This window comes from Galeopterus variegatus, unplaced genomic scaffold, assembly GCF_000696425.1.
Source record: "Galeopterus variegatus unplaced genomic scaffold, G_variegatus-3.0.2 Scaffold3970, whole genome shotgun sequence".
In the NCBI taxonomy this organism is placed as follows: Eukaryota; Metazoa; Chordata; class Mammalia; order Dermoptera; family Cynocephalidae; genus Galeopterus; species Galeopterus variegatus.
Genome location: NW_007730081.1, coordinates 57,584 through 73,661, shown reverse-complemented (window position 1 = coordinate 73,661; position 16,078 = coordinate 57,584). Strand labels below are relative to the sequence as shown.

At 35.0% G+C, this 16,078-nt stretch overlaps 1 protein-coding gene across 1 annotated transcript in view; it reads right to left on the bottom strand.

The window, feature by feature from the left end:
- Positions 1–16,078, bottom strand: part of FAM49B (family with sequence similarity 49, member B) — an 88,737-nt gene that overhangs the window by 19,282 nt on the left and 53,377 nt on the right. Inside the window, exons 3-4 of the mRNA XM_008586383.1 lie at positions 9,951–10,038; positions 1,653–1,774 (exon numbers count right to left, since the gene is read on the bottom strand). Of these exons, the coding sequence (XP_008584605.1) occupies positions 1,653–1,774; positions 9,951–10,023 (195 nt within the window). The 5' untranslated portion in view covers positions 10,024–10,038. The remainder of the gene's footprint in view (positions 1–1,652; positions 1,775–9,950; positions 10,039–16,078) is intronic.

Genomic DNA, 16,078 nt, shown 5'->3' with positions numbered 1-16,078 from the left:
AAAGTCCTAGGGCAAAAGAGTAAGAAGTAGAAGATTATCAAAATTTAAAAGAAGGACACAACATAAGGAAAAGAAAGAGCATTCCAGACAAAAAGGCAAGGAATGGTGCATGTGCAAGACATGCAGGGAACAGCCGTCCAGTGCAGGAGAGGTCAGAAATGAAATTCACATTATCTATAATTTCCCTTGGTCAATGACACCACCATATGCTAATCTAGAGAAAAACCATGGCATCATTTAACTCTTCCTTCCACTAAACATCCTGTCAATCACCAAAACATCTGTAGAATCATCACCTTCTGGTGTCTGCACTTTATTCTGCCTTCATTAGTACTCCAAATGTTGAAAGAGAACTCAAGCTGGATACAAACTATAAGCCCAAAAGACTGGTCCTTGCTTGAGGACCTCTGCACCATTTCTTTATAGAGAAAATTACTAGAAGCAGAGGGTGGGAAAACTGAAGAAACACTCATTAACTATTTTTTTTTAATTTTTATTATTTATTATTAGCATATTCATTATTACAAACAGCGATTTTTCTTTATGCCCATTGCCCGACCTATCACTCCCCAAACTCCTTCCCTTCCTCCCCATTTCTAGTATCCTTAGGTTTGCTCTCTCCTTCTGAAAGTTCAAGGCACTATTATGGTTCTCTCTTTCTCTTTCTTTCCTTCCTTAGTCTTAGGATTTTTTAATTGTAATACTTCCCAGTGGAAGGGTTATTCTGCTTATGTTTGTGGGAAGGCTTCCTACCTTAAAAACAGTGTTTCCTACAAAGTCTGTATATAAATTTAATTGGAAGCATATTAAGATTCAATAGTAAAAGAAAGTACAATGTAGAAAAGTTTATATATAGGACACTTTCAAAGAAATGAAGGCTACCTTCAAGAAACATGGCAATAAGAAAACAGAGACTAGATTAAGGTCCAGAAGCTGTGGAGATTCCTTGGGTAGCACAGGAAACCTGAGTATGTATATGCTGAGGGGAAGAAGTTAAAAGAAAGAAGATGGAAGATGTAATGAAGAGAAGGAATAATTATAAGAGTAAAGTTCCAGAACTGGATGGAGAACAAAAATAGAGAAGTCAGTCTTGGAAAGAAGTAGGAACGCAGATTCTTCTTAAAAATAGAAATGGAAAAAGAGATGGATGGAAGCTCAGAGGTTTAGGTGAGGGAAGTTGAGGGAGACCACACCAAATATTTTCTTTGAGGTGTAAGGTCACAGGGTGGGGAAGTGGGCGTGTTGGGGTCTGTGGTCTAGACTGCAAGGATGATTTCAACTTTCTCCTAGGAAGCCTAGGAGGTGTGGAAAAAACAGACTGGCAGAACAAAGCCACAGAAATTATATTCTCTCCAAAAAAAGAGAAAAGTATAAATAGAGCTCCCCATGGATATTATCAATTTCAGGTGTGAGAGCAACCAAAAAATAAATAAAATTTTCTTTAATATACCTTAATTACACATTTATGGAACAGTTTTCCTTTTAACCTCATATCACTGCAACCACTTTTGAAATAACGCCAAGAAATCTTCCTTCAAATATAATGCTTAATATGAAATAGATAATTCTAAAATCTAGAAAACAAAACAGATTAAAAAGAGGCAGGATATAGTAAATTTTAGTTTACTGCAAAACGCACGAACGTGCTTTACCTCTCGTATTTCATGGCCCGCTCCTCTGTATGATTGCAAGTCTTCCAAGATGCCTTCTGCATCTTTTAATACTACATTCACCTGATTATAAATTTCCTTCTCAGACTCTGTAGGCTGGGCATCTAAATAGCAGGAAAGCACAAGAAAATTTACAGTGAAATGAATTTTTAAAGAATACATACATAAAAATCCAAATTTTCAAAGATGAGTTATACTCTATTTGATGTTAATTTTGCACTTCTTAGAAAAGACCGATGATTTCTCCATAGTTCTATATTTGAACAGCTAGTCTCAAGTTTATAAATATCACAGAGAAGCAAGGGAACAGCAAATATTATATTTAGTGTAAATTAAAACAAATTATGATTTGGTATATTAAACCAAACAGAATTATAATTGGAAATTTTAATTGTGATAGTTTTAGTCACTTTTTCTACTATATTCATCACTATCACTGATGACTGCAAATGCATCAGTTATGATTTTAATGCAATAGAAATAAAAGCCTATTAAAATATCTTGCTCATCTATAATTTAAAACTGAAACTTTATTTTCCTATAAAGTTCATTTTACTTTTAATGGTTGAGTTTTTATATTTAAAAAAGTAACCTATAAAAGAATGGTTTTTAGATTCTCTTTTCTAGGGATCACTTTAAACTCTGTCTCAACATGTATGATGATAAAGGTTAAGGAAGGGAGAGGATATATACATCTAAGACCAAACCCAAGGCAGTATCACTGAACTTCTCTGCTGATGAATGAAAGGTCAAGATTCCTGTGCAGAGGACTTTAAATTACTTTCCTGCTCCAGATTTACTGAACTGCTGACAACTAGATACACGCTAAGCAACATTACAATATTATTACTGACATGTAGAAATACTAAAGCGAAAACTGAGTTCCTCTTTAAATTACTTTCCTGCTCCAGATTTACTGAGCTGCTGACAACTAGATACACTCTAAGCAACATTACAATATTATTACTGACATGTAGAAATACTAAAGCGAAAACTGAGTTCCTGCACACTTGGGACTGAGTGAGAGAAAAACAAAGGGAAAGTTACAGTTATAAAAGGCATAATCAGGAACACAAACATACAGGCATTTTCACCACCTGTGGTGTCAGCCACAAAACATACGTTAATGGATCACTAAATCTGGATTTCTCTCTGCTAGACCGGAGGTTAACAGAAATCCTGCTTTTAATAACTTGGTCATTTGTTTCTCTTAGAACAAATCTTTTTTATTAAATATATTTGATTTTTTTTTCCACAAGGAAACTAACTTTTTCATAAATCTTTCCAATTAGACCACATTCAACACTACAGATAAGGCATAAAGTACTTAAAATGACAAACATTATGATTACCATGTTTTAGAGAAGAATCATGCTGGCAAAATTTCTGCATGCTATTATATTCTCTTCTGGGGAAAAGGGAGGCAGTCCGAATTTGTAAGATTAATTAGGAATGTTTCTGATAAATCTCTTTGTCTATCGATCATAAAACTAATACCTAAACTATTCTGCATCTACTTCATCTCCCCTCAAATACACAATAATCTACTTATTCCTTTACTTAGAAAATGTAAGAAGAAACTTAATTCACACATGAAGCTAGGAATAAAGATGCACAAAAATACCTAAACTATTCTGCATCTACTTCATCTCCCCTCAAATACACAATAATCTACTTATTCCTTCACTTAGAAAATGTAAGAAGAAACTTAATTCACACATGAAGCTAGGAATAAAGATGCACAAAAACTAAGTTTATTTTGTGCTTGGGGCAAGTCATAATCCAATCCCACTTATTAAACCTGCCAACTAGTCAAATATAGGTAACATACTTTTTTTAATCAACAAGTACAGTACCAAATTTTAAATTTAATGTACAAAAACAGTACTACAGCAACAATTATAAAGTAACATTCAGGTGCAAAGCCGACTTAAGAATTTGTTGACATATCTGTTCCCTTAATTTTCAAATTTCTTTTCAGAAATCACGTATTTTTTTTTTAGAATGAAAATAATATGACAAAATAATTACAGAAGAGCCAATTGAGAAATTACAAAGACTCTGTGTCCAAAGGTTGTACTAGGGGCAAATACTAATATTGTAGCTAAATGATTAGGTTTTTTAAAAATCAGAGCTTGTCATTTAGCAGAAATACTTTTTCACATTTAACCAGACCATATTTTCCAAAAAGATGGACATACACTTAAAAAAGCACACCTCATAACTTTTATACTTACACCAGATGCAGTAGAGAAAAATACTTTTTACATGCAAAAACGATTATTTTATACTTTTTCATATGGAATTGAGGAACTACAGACATAACATCAATAGTAGACACATACTGTAGTTTGAATTTATGGAGTGGGAATTCATGACAAAGGACAATATTTTAACTATCTATTATATATCAAAGGTATTTGTGAAGTTTGAAAATACTGAACTATGCATTTTTGGTGTAGTGATTAGCTATTAACATAAAAATGTGACACTGAGACTTACATACAAACATAACATTATCAAGTAGACTAAAATAGACCTTGAAAGTGGTTAATAAGTAGCAAAGGTTTAATAAGTACCAAGAAATTTAAAAATAAAGAAGAATATTCCCTAAGGGTGGGAAAAACACCCAGCACCACACTGATTAAACATTTTTAGACTGTCACAGGAAAGTCACATTTATAATTTTGAAAGCTGCTGAAGACTGCTGTAGAAATGAAGACAAACAGAAAATAGCAGACAGGTAAAGCACTACTTTACTGACAGCAAGTCATGCAAAAGGTTGAAATACTAGCAAAGAAAAAGGACTGTATAAGATAAAGCTTTTTTTTTTTTCAAAAAATGGTATTATATAATGTAACCAAGACTTGTCACTTTGATTTTTCATAGCAAAGAACAGGTTTCCTATCTCAAGAAAACTGTACCACTTAGCCAGCTTACAAAAGGACATTCATTTGATTGCGAAATAATCTATCTACTACTGAGAGCAGACATACTGATTACTCATCAAACTAGGTTTTAAAAGCTGTGCAAGGGAAATCAAGGCATGTATCTATTGCTCTTATTATCTGAAGATAAAATTAAATATTTTAATAATTTCATGCCAATTTCCTACAGAATGAAGAGTAAAAGAGTCACTAAAAATAAGTGCTAAATTTGAAGTTATTATGATACAAAAGAAGGCAAAGATTAGCTATGAAAGGAAAAAATAAAAAACAAGTCAACATAAAAATTATAATTGTGATTACGGGTCTTTCTCCTTTAATCTTACATTCATTCAATAAATATTTACAATCTATCCCTTAAGTTTCATCAAAGCAAGGACCAAAATGTATATAGTACATACCACTGGCCCAGTTCGTAAACTGAGTAGGTTTTCAATAATAAATATTTCTTGAATGAATGAGAAGGCAGAGTAACATAAGCCTCCAGCATGAAATAAAGGAGGCTATTATGCATTTTGATCTCTGAACAAATATAATCTTGTAAGATTATATTTTAATCCATTTTAGAAAACATAGGAAAGACATCACCAGAATAAAGATATTTCAAAGTATAGGGCAAAAGCAGTTGAAAATATGCAAGAGATAAAATGGAAAAATAGTCAGACTTAAGAGTGAGTACCAATATTTTTAAATGATGGGAAGAAACAGGTAACACAAAAGACACAAGAAATAGAAGAAATGTATGATTCAGTGGAAAGACACTGTAACAAAGAATCAGAGAAAATAGATTCTATTTCTCATTTAAATTACTACCTCTAATTATTCTATTTTGATCTACCTGGAGATAAATCAAGTTTAATTAACAAATACTGAACTTCTATCATTTCCAAAGCACTCTGCTAAAATTGGGAAGAGACACAAAAATAAAGTCCCTCTTCTCCCAAGAACCAGAATTTAGTGAACCTGAAGATCTAGTAGTTACTCAGGCTAAAGACCTGTCATTAAGGAGGAGATATAAATTAACAATGTTGTTATGAAACAGCAGAAAAATGTAAGAACTATAAGAGGCTATACAGGCCCTCATTCAGTGCTTTCTATATGCTGCTAATCAGCTTAACTGCTGCCAAATTTTATGGAGCAATTCTGGGCTTATATCTCAATTGAACTATTATTAAATAAAATCAAAATAAAGCTGGCCGGTTACTCAGTCAGTTAGAGCACAGCATTATAACACCAAGGTCAAGAGTTTGGTTCCCTTGACAGGCCAGCCACCAAAAAAAGTAAAATAAAATAATATCTTATCATATAGGTGTAATTTAAGGAAAACAATCCCTCTATCTAAGGAACAATGTTTCACTGAACACAGAATGACATTTCATGCCTTAAGGCCTTTGTCCATGTGACTTCTTTCCACAGTGTCTTTCATTACATTAGCTTGAAACATTCTAATTCACCTTCCAAAATCCCAAACACCACCACCTTCCATCATGATCCCCAAACTACTCATTGCTAGGTAAAGTTAATAACCTTCCTGATGTACACCTTGAAGGTAAATTATGTAAATAAAACTATGACCTTCCTGATGTACACCTTGAAGGTAAATTATGTAAATAAAATTATGAGTTTGCATTTCTATCTATCCTTCTGTATTGAGAGCTCCCTGAAGGTAGGGGTTGTATCTTAGTTATCTTTGCATCCCCAGCACCTATTGGCTGGTATATAGGCTATGAGTTTGCATTTCTATCTATCCTTCTGTATTGAGAGCTCCCCGAAGGTAGGGGTTGTATCTTAGTTATCTTTGCATCCCCAGCACCTATTGGCTGGTATATAGGAAGGAGGCAAGCCACAAATGTACACTGAACTGAAAAGAAAAACAGAATGGGAGAGGAGAGTAATTAAGGAAGTAACGATCTACTTTAAAGACAGTCTTCATTTTATGAACTATAAAATTGCATTAAATCACTTTTCAAATGCACTAGAATGCTTAATTGGTATACAATCTGATACAAAAAGCCAGGTATATCTGCAAGGAATTATTTCTATAGCTGCCCAACTATGGAAACATACTGGGCTAGATTTAACCAATTAGAATCATGGAAATAGTATAACTAAATTACTCTGGTGACCTGAATGTTGCTGTGCATCTAGAAATAACCAGTGTAGTATTAATGACTCCAATATAAAGAATGTGGAACTGGCAAATTAACTGTGTTGGGAATTTTGAATCAGGTATAGAACAGTGTAAGAGAATACATCTGATGGGCCAAGTTCACTACAGTAGCCTAATGATAAGGTAGGCTTTTACAAATGTATATTTCCAAAAAGAAGAAAAATATGCAAAGAGTGAGAGGTAAAATTAAGAGAAAGCCAATGTTATTAGAATCAAAGAAAACATATTTAAAATTCTAAATAAGAAATAACAAGGAGCAAACTCTAGCCTGGTATAGAGCATGCTTCACTAAATTTCATTTACAGCATACCAGTAAGTGTCAAACCAAAAGTTCTGTGTTGGCTGATATAGGCAACAAATATTTTAAAATTTATACCTGCCTTTAAAAAGTTAACACTTCATATGTAGTTCTACATTACTGGTTATTATTTTTGTTAGTGATTTTAACCTTTTTCTGCCACTAAATTAGCTATTTAAATTATAAGGATAATGATCCAACCCTCCACAGATCGGAAAGCCAAAATCAAATAATCTATAAATACTACATTTAAATTCATTCTTCCCACTTGACCAGAGCATAATGCTAGGTTAATAAAAAGATCAAGTGCCAAGTCTTGAACAAGATCTTGACTATATCAAAGCCAAGATTATGCAAATGTAAGGAATTTGAAACAAAGAGGAAAATGGAAACAGAATAGCAGAAAGATATATAAGACCAAGTTTGAAACAGATGCAAATAAACTAAAATACAGCTCTAATGTAAGCTGCCTCATCTGAAAGAATAATCTTCAAATCAGCAATCTGCTCAACATCCCCAAGCTGATTAAAATTCATGCTAAACATGCACTTAAGACAGCACTGTTAAATTGTTGAGAAGGGTCAAGAAAACTAATATTCATCTAATAACATTTTCCCCTAGAAACCCAACAATAGAACATGGTCCTGATATTGACATTACTACTCTTTACTAGCCTGCACACAGTACTCACACTGTAACAGATTATATACAGGAATGTATAAAAGTAGAAAAATATCAGAGACCACAGTTATTCTGTAAAATAGAGATAAGTTATAAATTGATGTGTTCATGTAAACTGTCCTAGTTTAAAGAAAAAAATATAGAAATGATTCATAAAATGTAATGAGTTATATAAAATTATAAAAACTAAACTGAAGTTGGAGGAAAAGACAATTACTCTCTTGGGGTTTATTTTAAGGGATTTGCTTGTTTTGTTCTTAAAATCAGACAAAGTCTTAAATTTTAAGTATTTAAAAATCTGTTCAAATTTTTCAACCACAGATAAAAATATAAGGGATTACATGATTTAAAACCTTTTAAAGGCTCTTCACCCTTTCCTACAATTTTCTAACTATCAGTTAAAACAGCAACATTCACACTAAAACACCAATTTAATATCATTTTTCTCAATTTGACAAACAGACAAGCTAAAGCGATACCAACAGCCAAAAAAGCAAAAGCTCTGCAACATGCACTGAGGTCAATGACACTTACCTGCCACTCTTAGACCATATTACAATAGGTCATGCAACATAAAACAAACAGAAGGCAAATTACTTAAAGGTCTGTGAACCCATTATTTTTCTTTTTATTTAGTTAGAAAAGAATAAATTCCTGAAATAAATACCTAAAATTAATTTTTTAACTTTTCAAATTATCTGCGAAGGTTAAATAATTTAGGTTCACACTTACCTTTTAATATTATGCCCAAATTACTGAGCTCTGAATGGCCTTCATGAACAGATTTGTACTTTAAACACTTCAATATTCACATACAGTAATTAAAACCTAATCAATTTTCTCTACTACAATAAAATTTTTCCCCACATACTGCTTCTATTAATAGATCTCTTGTCCTTTCCACCAAAATTTTTTCATAAAAATGTTTCATTAGAGAATAGATCTCAAATTATAAAATAATCTCTGAGATATGAAATCTCCTAAAAATTCAAAAAGACATTTTTATCATCATAATTTAATCTATAAAATATGACTTCCAGTTCTAGAAGGCACCAGAAATTTTACTCAAACAATTCATAGCTCAGTCATGCAAAGCAGTTAAAAAAGATGGCGAAGTAGAAACATTCATTTAGTGCAAGACAAACGCAGTCTACTGCAGGCAAAGAGAAATAGATATAAAATCATCTTCTCACTTTCAAAATCAAGGAAAAAATTTGGCCCCTGCTCAAGGTCTGTGCATGTCAAAACTTTAAGAAGATTCCCCATGTTAAGGTACCTGTCAAGACAAGAATGAGAAAAGAGAAAATATCCCTTTATAAAAAAGAACATCCAAAATTTACTTTAAAAAAAATAACAACAGGGAAAACGTTCATTAGGCCATGAATTCGTCCTTCAGGTTACCCAGAGAATGCTCTGGTAGACAGCAAACAGGGTCCTCAAGGTGTTGATATGTAGGACCTAGAGGTGAAATGTGGTTTTCCTGTACACATGGCACAAGTGTTGCTCTAATTCTTCTCAAAACTCTCCCAAGACAAGTTTCATTAATGGCCTTATAATGAAAAATTCTTTAAGTATTCCAATAGTGCTAGTATTCTGAAAAAGAAATTTCTGATCAAGAATTACTCACACGTAATCTTGTTAGTATAGCATTGAAAGAACAATTTATTTCAAAGGTAATATTAAAAGGTTTGGCCACAGTTCACCTTCGCATCTCATCTTAAAGAAGCAGAATATAAAACTTACTTTCTGTATGCCATTACACACAGCATATATTTCTAACCAATTTTGGATTATCAATGATTTGTAGAGGTTATTTAAAGTACTGATTCTGGATATGCAGCACAATTCTCATTTTTTAATAAAATTATAGGATTATAAGCAAACAGATTGACATAGTCACTAAAGCATACTATTAGAATGTTCATCATAAGGCTACTTGCTTCATGGACTAATGAAAGGACAGCACTGGCTACAGACTCAACATGATTTTAGCAAATGAAAAACTAAAGAATTATACATATGATGGTGATGTTTGCCTATGATAAAGAAATAAAAAATCATGCAATCTTTGTTTGAGTCCCATGTTTCATTAACAAATATTCTGGCTGGCCTTCACTGTGGTGTGAGTATAATTATCTTTCACCTTTACCATTACGCACCAGCTGTGAAGGGCTAAAGAGACTTACTTTCAAAATCCAAGAAAAAATGTGCTGCATTGTGGTCTATGTCCCTGGTTAGCACCTTAATGAGATTACCCATGCTGGCATAGCAAACCTAAAAATAAAAATGGCAACATCATTTAGTTCCAGTAAAAAATTTTAAGCAGAGGCCTGGGATTTGGCAAAGGCTGGCTTGCTCATAAATACCAACAGGTGCAGGTTTATATGCTTCTGGCATTGAAAATTTGGAACAACAAAAGCATGTTTGGCTCTGAGTTCACAGCTAGTGTCCCACTTTTCCACACATCAAAAAAGTAACATAAAAGTAAGATGGTAAAAAAGATTAGATTTTTTTACATATAATTTGCAATATTTACACTTGATTAATATCTGTTAGTGCTACTCCTTAAAATCTTTGAGGTATATATTCTGAACTTAACAGCAAAACTAGATTTCTCAAATAAGTAAATATCAAGACCATTATTGTTTATTTTTGCAGAATCAAACCCTATTGGGAATACAAAGAAGATACTATTCAAGCTGCGTTTAATCATTAAAGACAAAAGGAAGTTATTAATTAATGACCCACTTTAAAAAATTTACCACACATAAACCAGTATTTCTTACATCTTACATCTCCTAAGATCAATCAAACTTTTATTATTAAACTTGTAAATTTAATATTTAACTATACAAGGTATGTAACTTAAAAGTTAACACAGCAAACATACACATAGGGAGCCAGCAATTATCACAACTTAGATTGCAGAGGGAAAAAAAGTGAAAATAAGGCACTGGCTTAAATGTTGCCCAAGAATATGTCATAACTCAGTGAGGATGAAGCTGCTGTCAGGAACATCCTGGAAACCAGGTTAAGACCTGGAAACTGGAGGAACAACAGGGAAGGCTAACTGTGTCATCACAGCTATCCACACCCTCCCCTCCTCCAACTACAATACTTTTTCTCCAAAGACTGAGCTGCTGGCAGATGTAAATGAAACAAACATTAAAGTAGCAATATTTTTATTAACAAAAAAAGACACCTTCTCACTCACCCCCACTACAAGAAGTGTGAAAAGAGTCAGCACTTCTGGTCACCTGTGCTGTTCCCCCTTCCTCCACCTACTCCCAGACGATGGCACATGTTCCTAACTGGAAGCTTCCCAGAAAGGAAATATATACATACGTGTAACAGTTATTGGCATTAGAGGTCAAAGTCTGATGGACTGAAACACATTTTTTATAAAATGTTGAAAGCAATCTAATTGATTCACAGGTATGATAAATACTGAATGGTCCCTCTCCCTTGAAACAACATTCCCCCAATGAGAGAGGTAGAGATCTAGCTTCTTTTTTACACTAATATTTCTATTACACAGAATTTCAATAGTCTAATTTTGTACAATGTTTTACACAGATATATTAGGTGAGATTAAAGCTAAGAGGGAAATATTTAATATCTCATCTTATCTGTAAAAAGTTTAATAATACCAAGCTTTTAATTTTAAGGAATCAAGCTTTTAAATTTTTTTTTTTTTTTTGTCTTTTTTTTTCCGTGTCCGGCAATGGATCACAACCCTCAGTGTTGCCCCCGTACCGGACCAGGGACCGGCAACGGGATCGCAAACCTCGGTGTTGCTCCCGCGCCTCGCTCAGCCAGTGAGCGGGAACCAGTCTGTATGTGGGATCCGAACCCTCGGGCGGGAGCGCTGCTGCGCTTCCCAAGCAGCGCACTATCCAGTGCGCCACCGGGCCGGCCCTTAAGCTTTTAAATTTAAGGAAAAGAAAATCATTTTTCCTAAAATCATACCCAATTACTCAAATTGGTTACTGAATTTATTCAATTGATTTCTGAAAAAAACATTTGGAAATAGAATATTTTACAGCTTTAATTTTTAAAAGCTTTCAAATATATATGGAATATCTGTTTCCAAACATATATAAATTCTTTCACTAACAAGAACTGAAACCAAATATACAACCTACTGATATCAAAACTGCAACTATAAATGGAAAATATGTGATGAGAAAGGACTGTAATTGTTTTTAACAGGAAAAAGCAGCCCATCATTTCGTGTTAAGAGTTTAATCTATGGAATCAAACCATAATCCCAACTCTAGTTTACTAGCTGTTTGACTTTAAGGATGGTAGTTAACCTCTCTGGGACTTTTTTGATTGTTAAAACATATAATATAATAACTATCTTAAAGTATTATTATGACAGTTCAGTGAGATTAAGCTCTGAATCAGCACAGTGTCTGGCACACAGAAAGCACTTATATTAATGTTGGCTGTTATAATCCAAAATCACAGAATAACTTTTTAAAAATAACAATGGCTCTATCTCTTTTAACAAAGAAATAATTGAAGAAAGGGCCTTCAATTTACCAATGTTATAAATCAGAATAAAGCCCATTTTTGTCAAGAATATTGTTGAAATGCTGTCCTAAAATTAGCCCTACGCCCTATGAACAAGAGACCATCATCAGGCACAGGAGGGAGGAAGAAGGGAGAGATCAGCTTTCCTTACCTTTTTACCTGTGTGCACGTAATCCACCCTCAGGGAAAATGGTGGAACTAGCCAAGTTTGTTCTGCTTTCCTACAGCCCCTTCTGCACACTTTGTCCACTACTCAGTCCTTCTTTCCAGGCACCCCAGCCTAATGTGATCCTACACTCCTCACCACTGCTTCATATTTAGTCCTGACCTATTCACTCTCCAAAGTTCTCAGTAATTTAGAATTTCTTACCTCTTCATCCCATACACAGGCACTTAGTTTGAAAATGGCTGAGTTTATCTAGCACAGTTGTTTCTCAACTTCAACACTAGTAACATTTTAGGCTGGATAATTCTTTTGGGGGGTGGGAGTGGGGGGTGTCACATTGTAGAATATTTAGCAGCATCCCAGGCCTCAACCCACTACATATCAGTAGCAACCACCGCCCCCCACCATCACCGCCCCCAAGTTGTGACAACCGAAAATGTCTCCAGATATTACATGTCCCCTGGGTACAAAATCACTCCTGGCTGAGAAGCACTAATCCAGCACAATTGTTGTCTAATGCAGAAATTCCCTCTACCGTACAGCACATAGGACAGATGCTGTGTAGGCAACCGATATCACGCATGTCTGTTTAAACAAAAACTCATGGAATTTTTCAAAGATCTGAAAACAGTTTTATTATAACATTATCAGCTCTCCTCTCACAGAAATAAACAAAAAAAATTAAAACCCTATCTTGCCATATTTTAACTTGGTCAAAAATGAAACAAAAACTCCTTCCCCCCAGTGTAACTGATTTCAACTAATACGATATACTGGCTAACTGTCAGTTCTGGTAGGTACCAGACTTGCCTGGGTGTGAAACCTAGCTGTGCCACACTTCAAAGTTCTGTGACATTAGTCAAGTTTCCTAACTGCTCCATACCTCAGTTTTCTCATCTGTAGAAGTGCATGATGATAACCCCCCGTGCAGAGCATTCCTAAAGTCATTAAATGGATTAATACAAGCACAACATTTGGCACCATGCCTGACAGTTTATTTGCTGCTATAACTAGTAGACCAACTAGCAGAGCAACCTAACTGAACTACCAGAATCTGTTCCCAGTAGCACAGCCTGTGAAATGTGAGGCTTTGGGGTATGTGGCAAAAAAATGAAGCCAGAATGCAGTCAAGAGTCATGGAAAGTGTCCCGGTGTCATTAATTTCTAATTCTACTTATTCCCAAGTTCTAGCTGCCATTTCTCTCACTTTAGTTGCTTGATTTTCTTCTGGTTTTAAGATATCCTAGTTTCTTTTAATAAATATCCCTTTTACCTGTTTAGTTGAGTTGTATTTCTGCCACTTACATCTAAAAGAGTTCTGACTCATAAGATTTGAGTTTGAGATGAATAAATAAAGTCGATATATAAAAGACATTAAAAGAAATAAAAAATTTTTCAACAGATACATAAAACTTGATCCAAAATACTACTAGTGTTTTAGAAGCACTAATTATATATCAATTTAGGAGGAAAAAGCTAAAGAATTCTCTTTCAAATTATTTCTTCATTGTAATCCTTGGATTTAAACTAAATATTATAAATTCTGACTAAGCTAAGAAGAAATTTAATACATGTTTAGCACACAGAAACCAGACATAGTTTACTTCAAGAGTCTGTATTACTTGTGGTGGAATTTTGTGACTATAAACTCTTATGTTAGATGTTTGTTTCAAAGCTGACAACTTATCTGGAAAGGAACACACTCTTCCTGGCCAGTAGTCTGTGGAATACATTTTTTAAGCTAAGAAAAGGCACTTAATAGATACATGAGACCATTTTCCCATAAAAAATTTGAAAAGAGGTTTCCTTACAGAATAATAGAAGCCAGTAGAAAAAGAACCGTAAGCTACTTATTATTTCCTTTATCTTTCTAGAAACTTCCTAAGAGATGCTCTTGGTTCATTTTCCTCTTCTGAGCTCAAGACACTTTTTAATGCTTTCTCCTCTGCCTAGCATGCTAATGCCAAGGATTTCCCCTCAGCTGGCTTCTTCTCATCACTCAGGCCTTGTCTCTAGTGCCGCTACTTTTAGAGAGGTGTTTCTCTGCCAACCTTCTCAGAAATAGTTGCACCTGCTGCCCCATTATCTTCTACCTTACCACCCAACTTACTCCTTCAGCATACTTACCATGATCTGAATTTGTTTAGTGTCAATTCTCTTCACACAGCTTACAAATTTAATAAACATTTGTGGGTGGGAGTGTGATGGAGTTTGGATGTGTTGTCCCCCAAAAAATTTATGTGGAAATTTGATCTCCAACGTGGCAGTGTTGGGAGCTGTTTTAGTCACAGGGGAGGATCCCTCATGAATGGTTTAATGCTCTCCTTGGGGAAGGTGGGCCTGAGTGAGATCTCGTTCTATTAGTTCCCGCGAGAGCTCGTTTTTAAGAGACCCGTGCACCTTCCCCTCTCTCTCTCTTGCTTCCTCTTGCCATGTGATCTGCTTGTACCTGCTGGCTGCCTGCTGCTTTCTGCCATAGGTAGAAGCAGCCTGAGGTCTGTGCCAGATGCGACTGTCCCAGAATCATAAGCCAAGTAAAACTCTGTTTCTTACAAATTACACAGTCTCAAGTATTCTGTCATAGCAACACAAAATGGACTAATACAGAGTGAGAAAGACAGGAAGGAAGGAAAGCTCATAAACACAATGATCAGCACCACTTTGAATCAAGTTTTCTTAAACTTGGTACTATTAACACTTGAGCTGTACAATCCTTTGCTGGGGTGGCAGGGTAGGGGAAGTGGTTTCTTGTGCCTTGTAGGACATTCAGCAGTATCCCAGGCCTCTACCCACTACATATCTTGCGTCACCTCTGCCACCAAGTTGCGACAACCAACAATGGCTCCAGATATTGACAAAAGTCCCCTGGGAGGCAAAACTGCCCCTAGTTGAGAGCCACTGCTTTTAATATATGACCACAAACTGAAGTACATCCTCAGTTTTGCCTGATGATCCTACTAAATATCCCCAATCAATCTAGTTTCCCACTCTTCCAGGTAACTATTCCACACATTTTTTTAAAATCTCCTCAAATCCCAAACAACCCATCCTTCATCCTCTAAGAAATGACCTCATAAATTTTTTCACACAAAAAAATGTCTGTGGAAACATCTATTACCTTTTCTACCACCTTTCTCCATCAGTAACCACACTTTCTATGCTCTACACCTGGTCCTGAGGGACACCCTCTTCCTCCAGGCACCAGTTCTCCCATTTCTTTTCATCTGCTCAAGGACTTCACACCCCCTCTATGATCATACCGTCTTTCCTGTCTTCTCTATAGCAAGACTAGTCAAACGAGCTGTCTGTAGTTACTTTCTACCTCCTCAACTCCCATTCTTTTAACTCATTCCAGTCTGACGTTTACACCCAGCCCTACAATGAAGCTGTCCCTGTCAAGGTCACCAAAACTTGCACCTGGCTAAACATAAAGGGCGATTCTCACACTGCAACTGACTGGACTCAGCAACTTTCGACCCAGTTTTTCACTAATCCCTTCCTGAAACACTTTCTTCATTTGACATTTAGGACAACTGTAGAGTATGCATAAAGCAAATGTACTTCACAGGGCCTGGTTTTCCAAAGCCTTGCAGTTTCAAATATTGACCT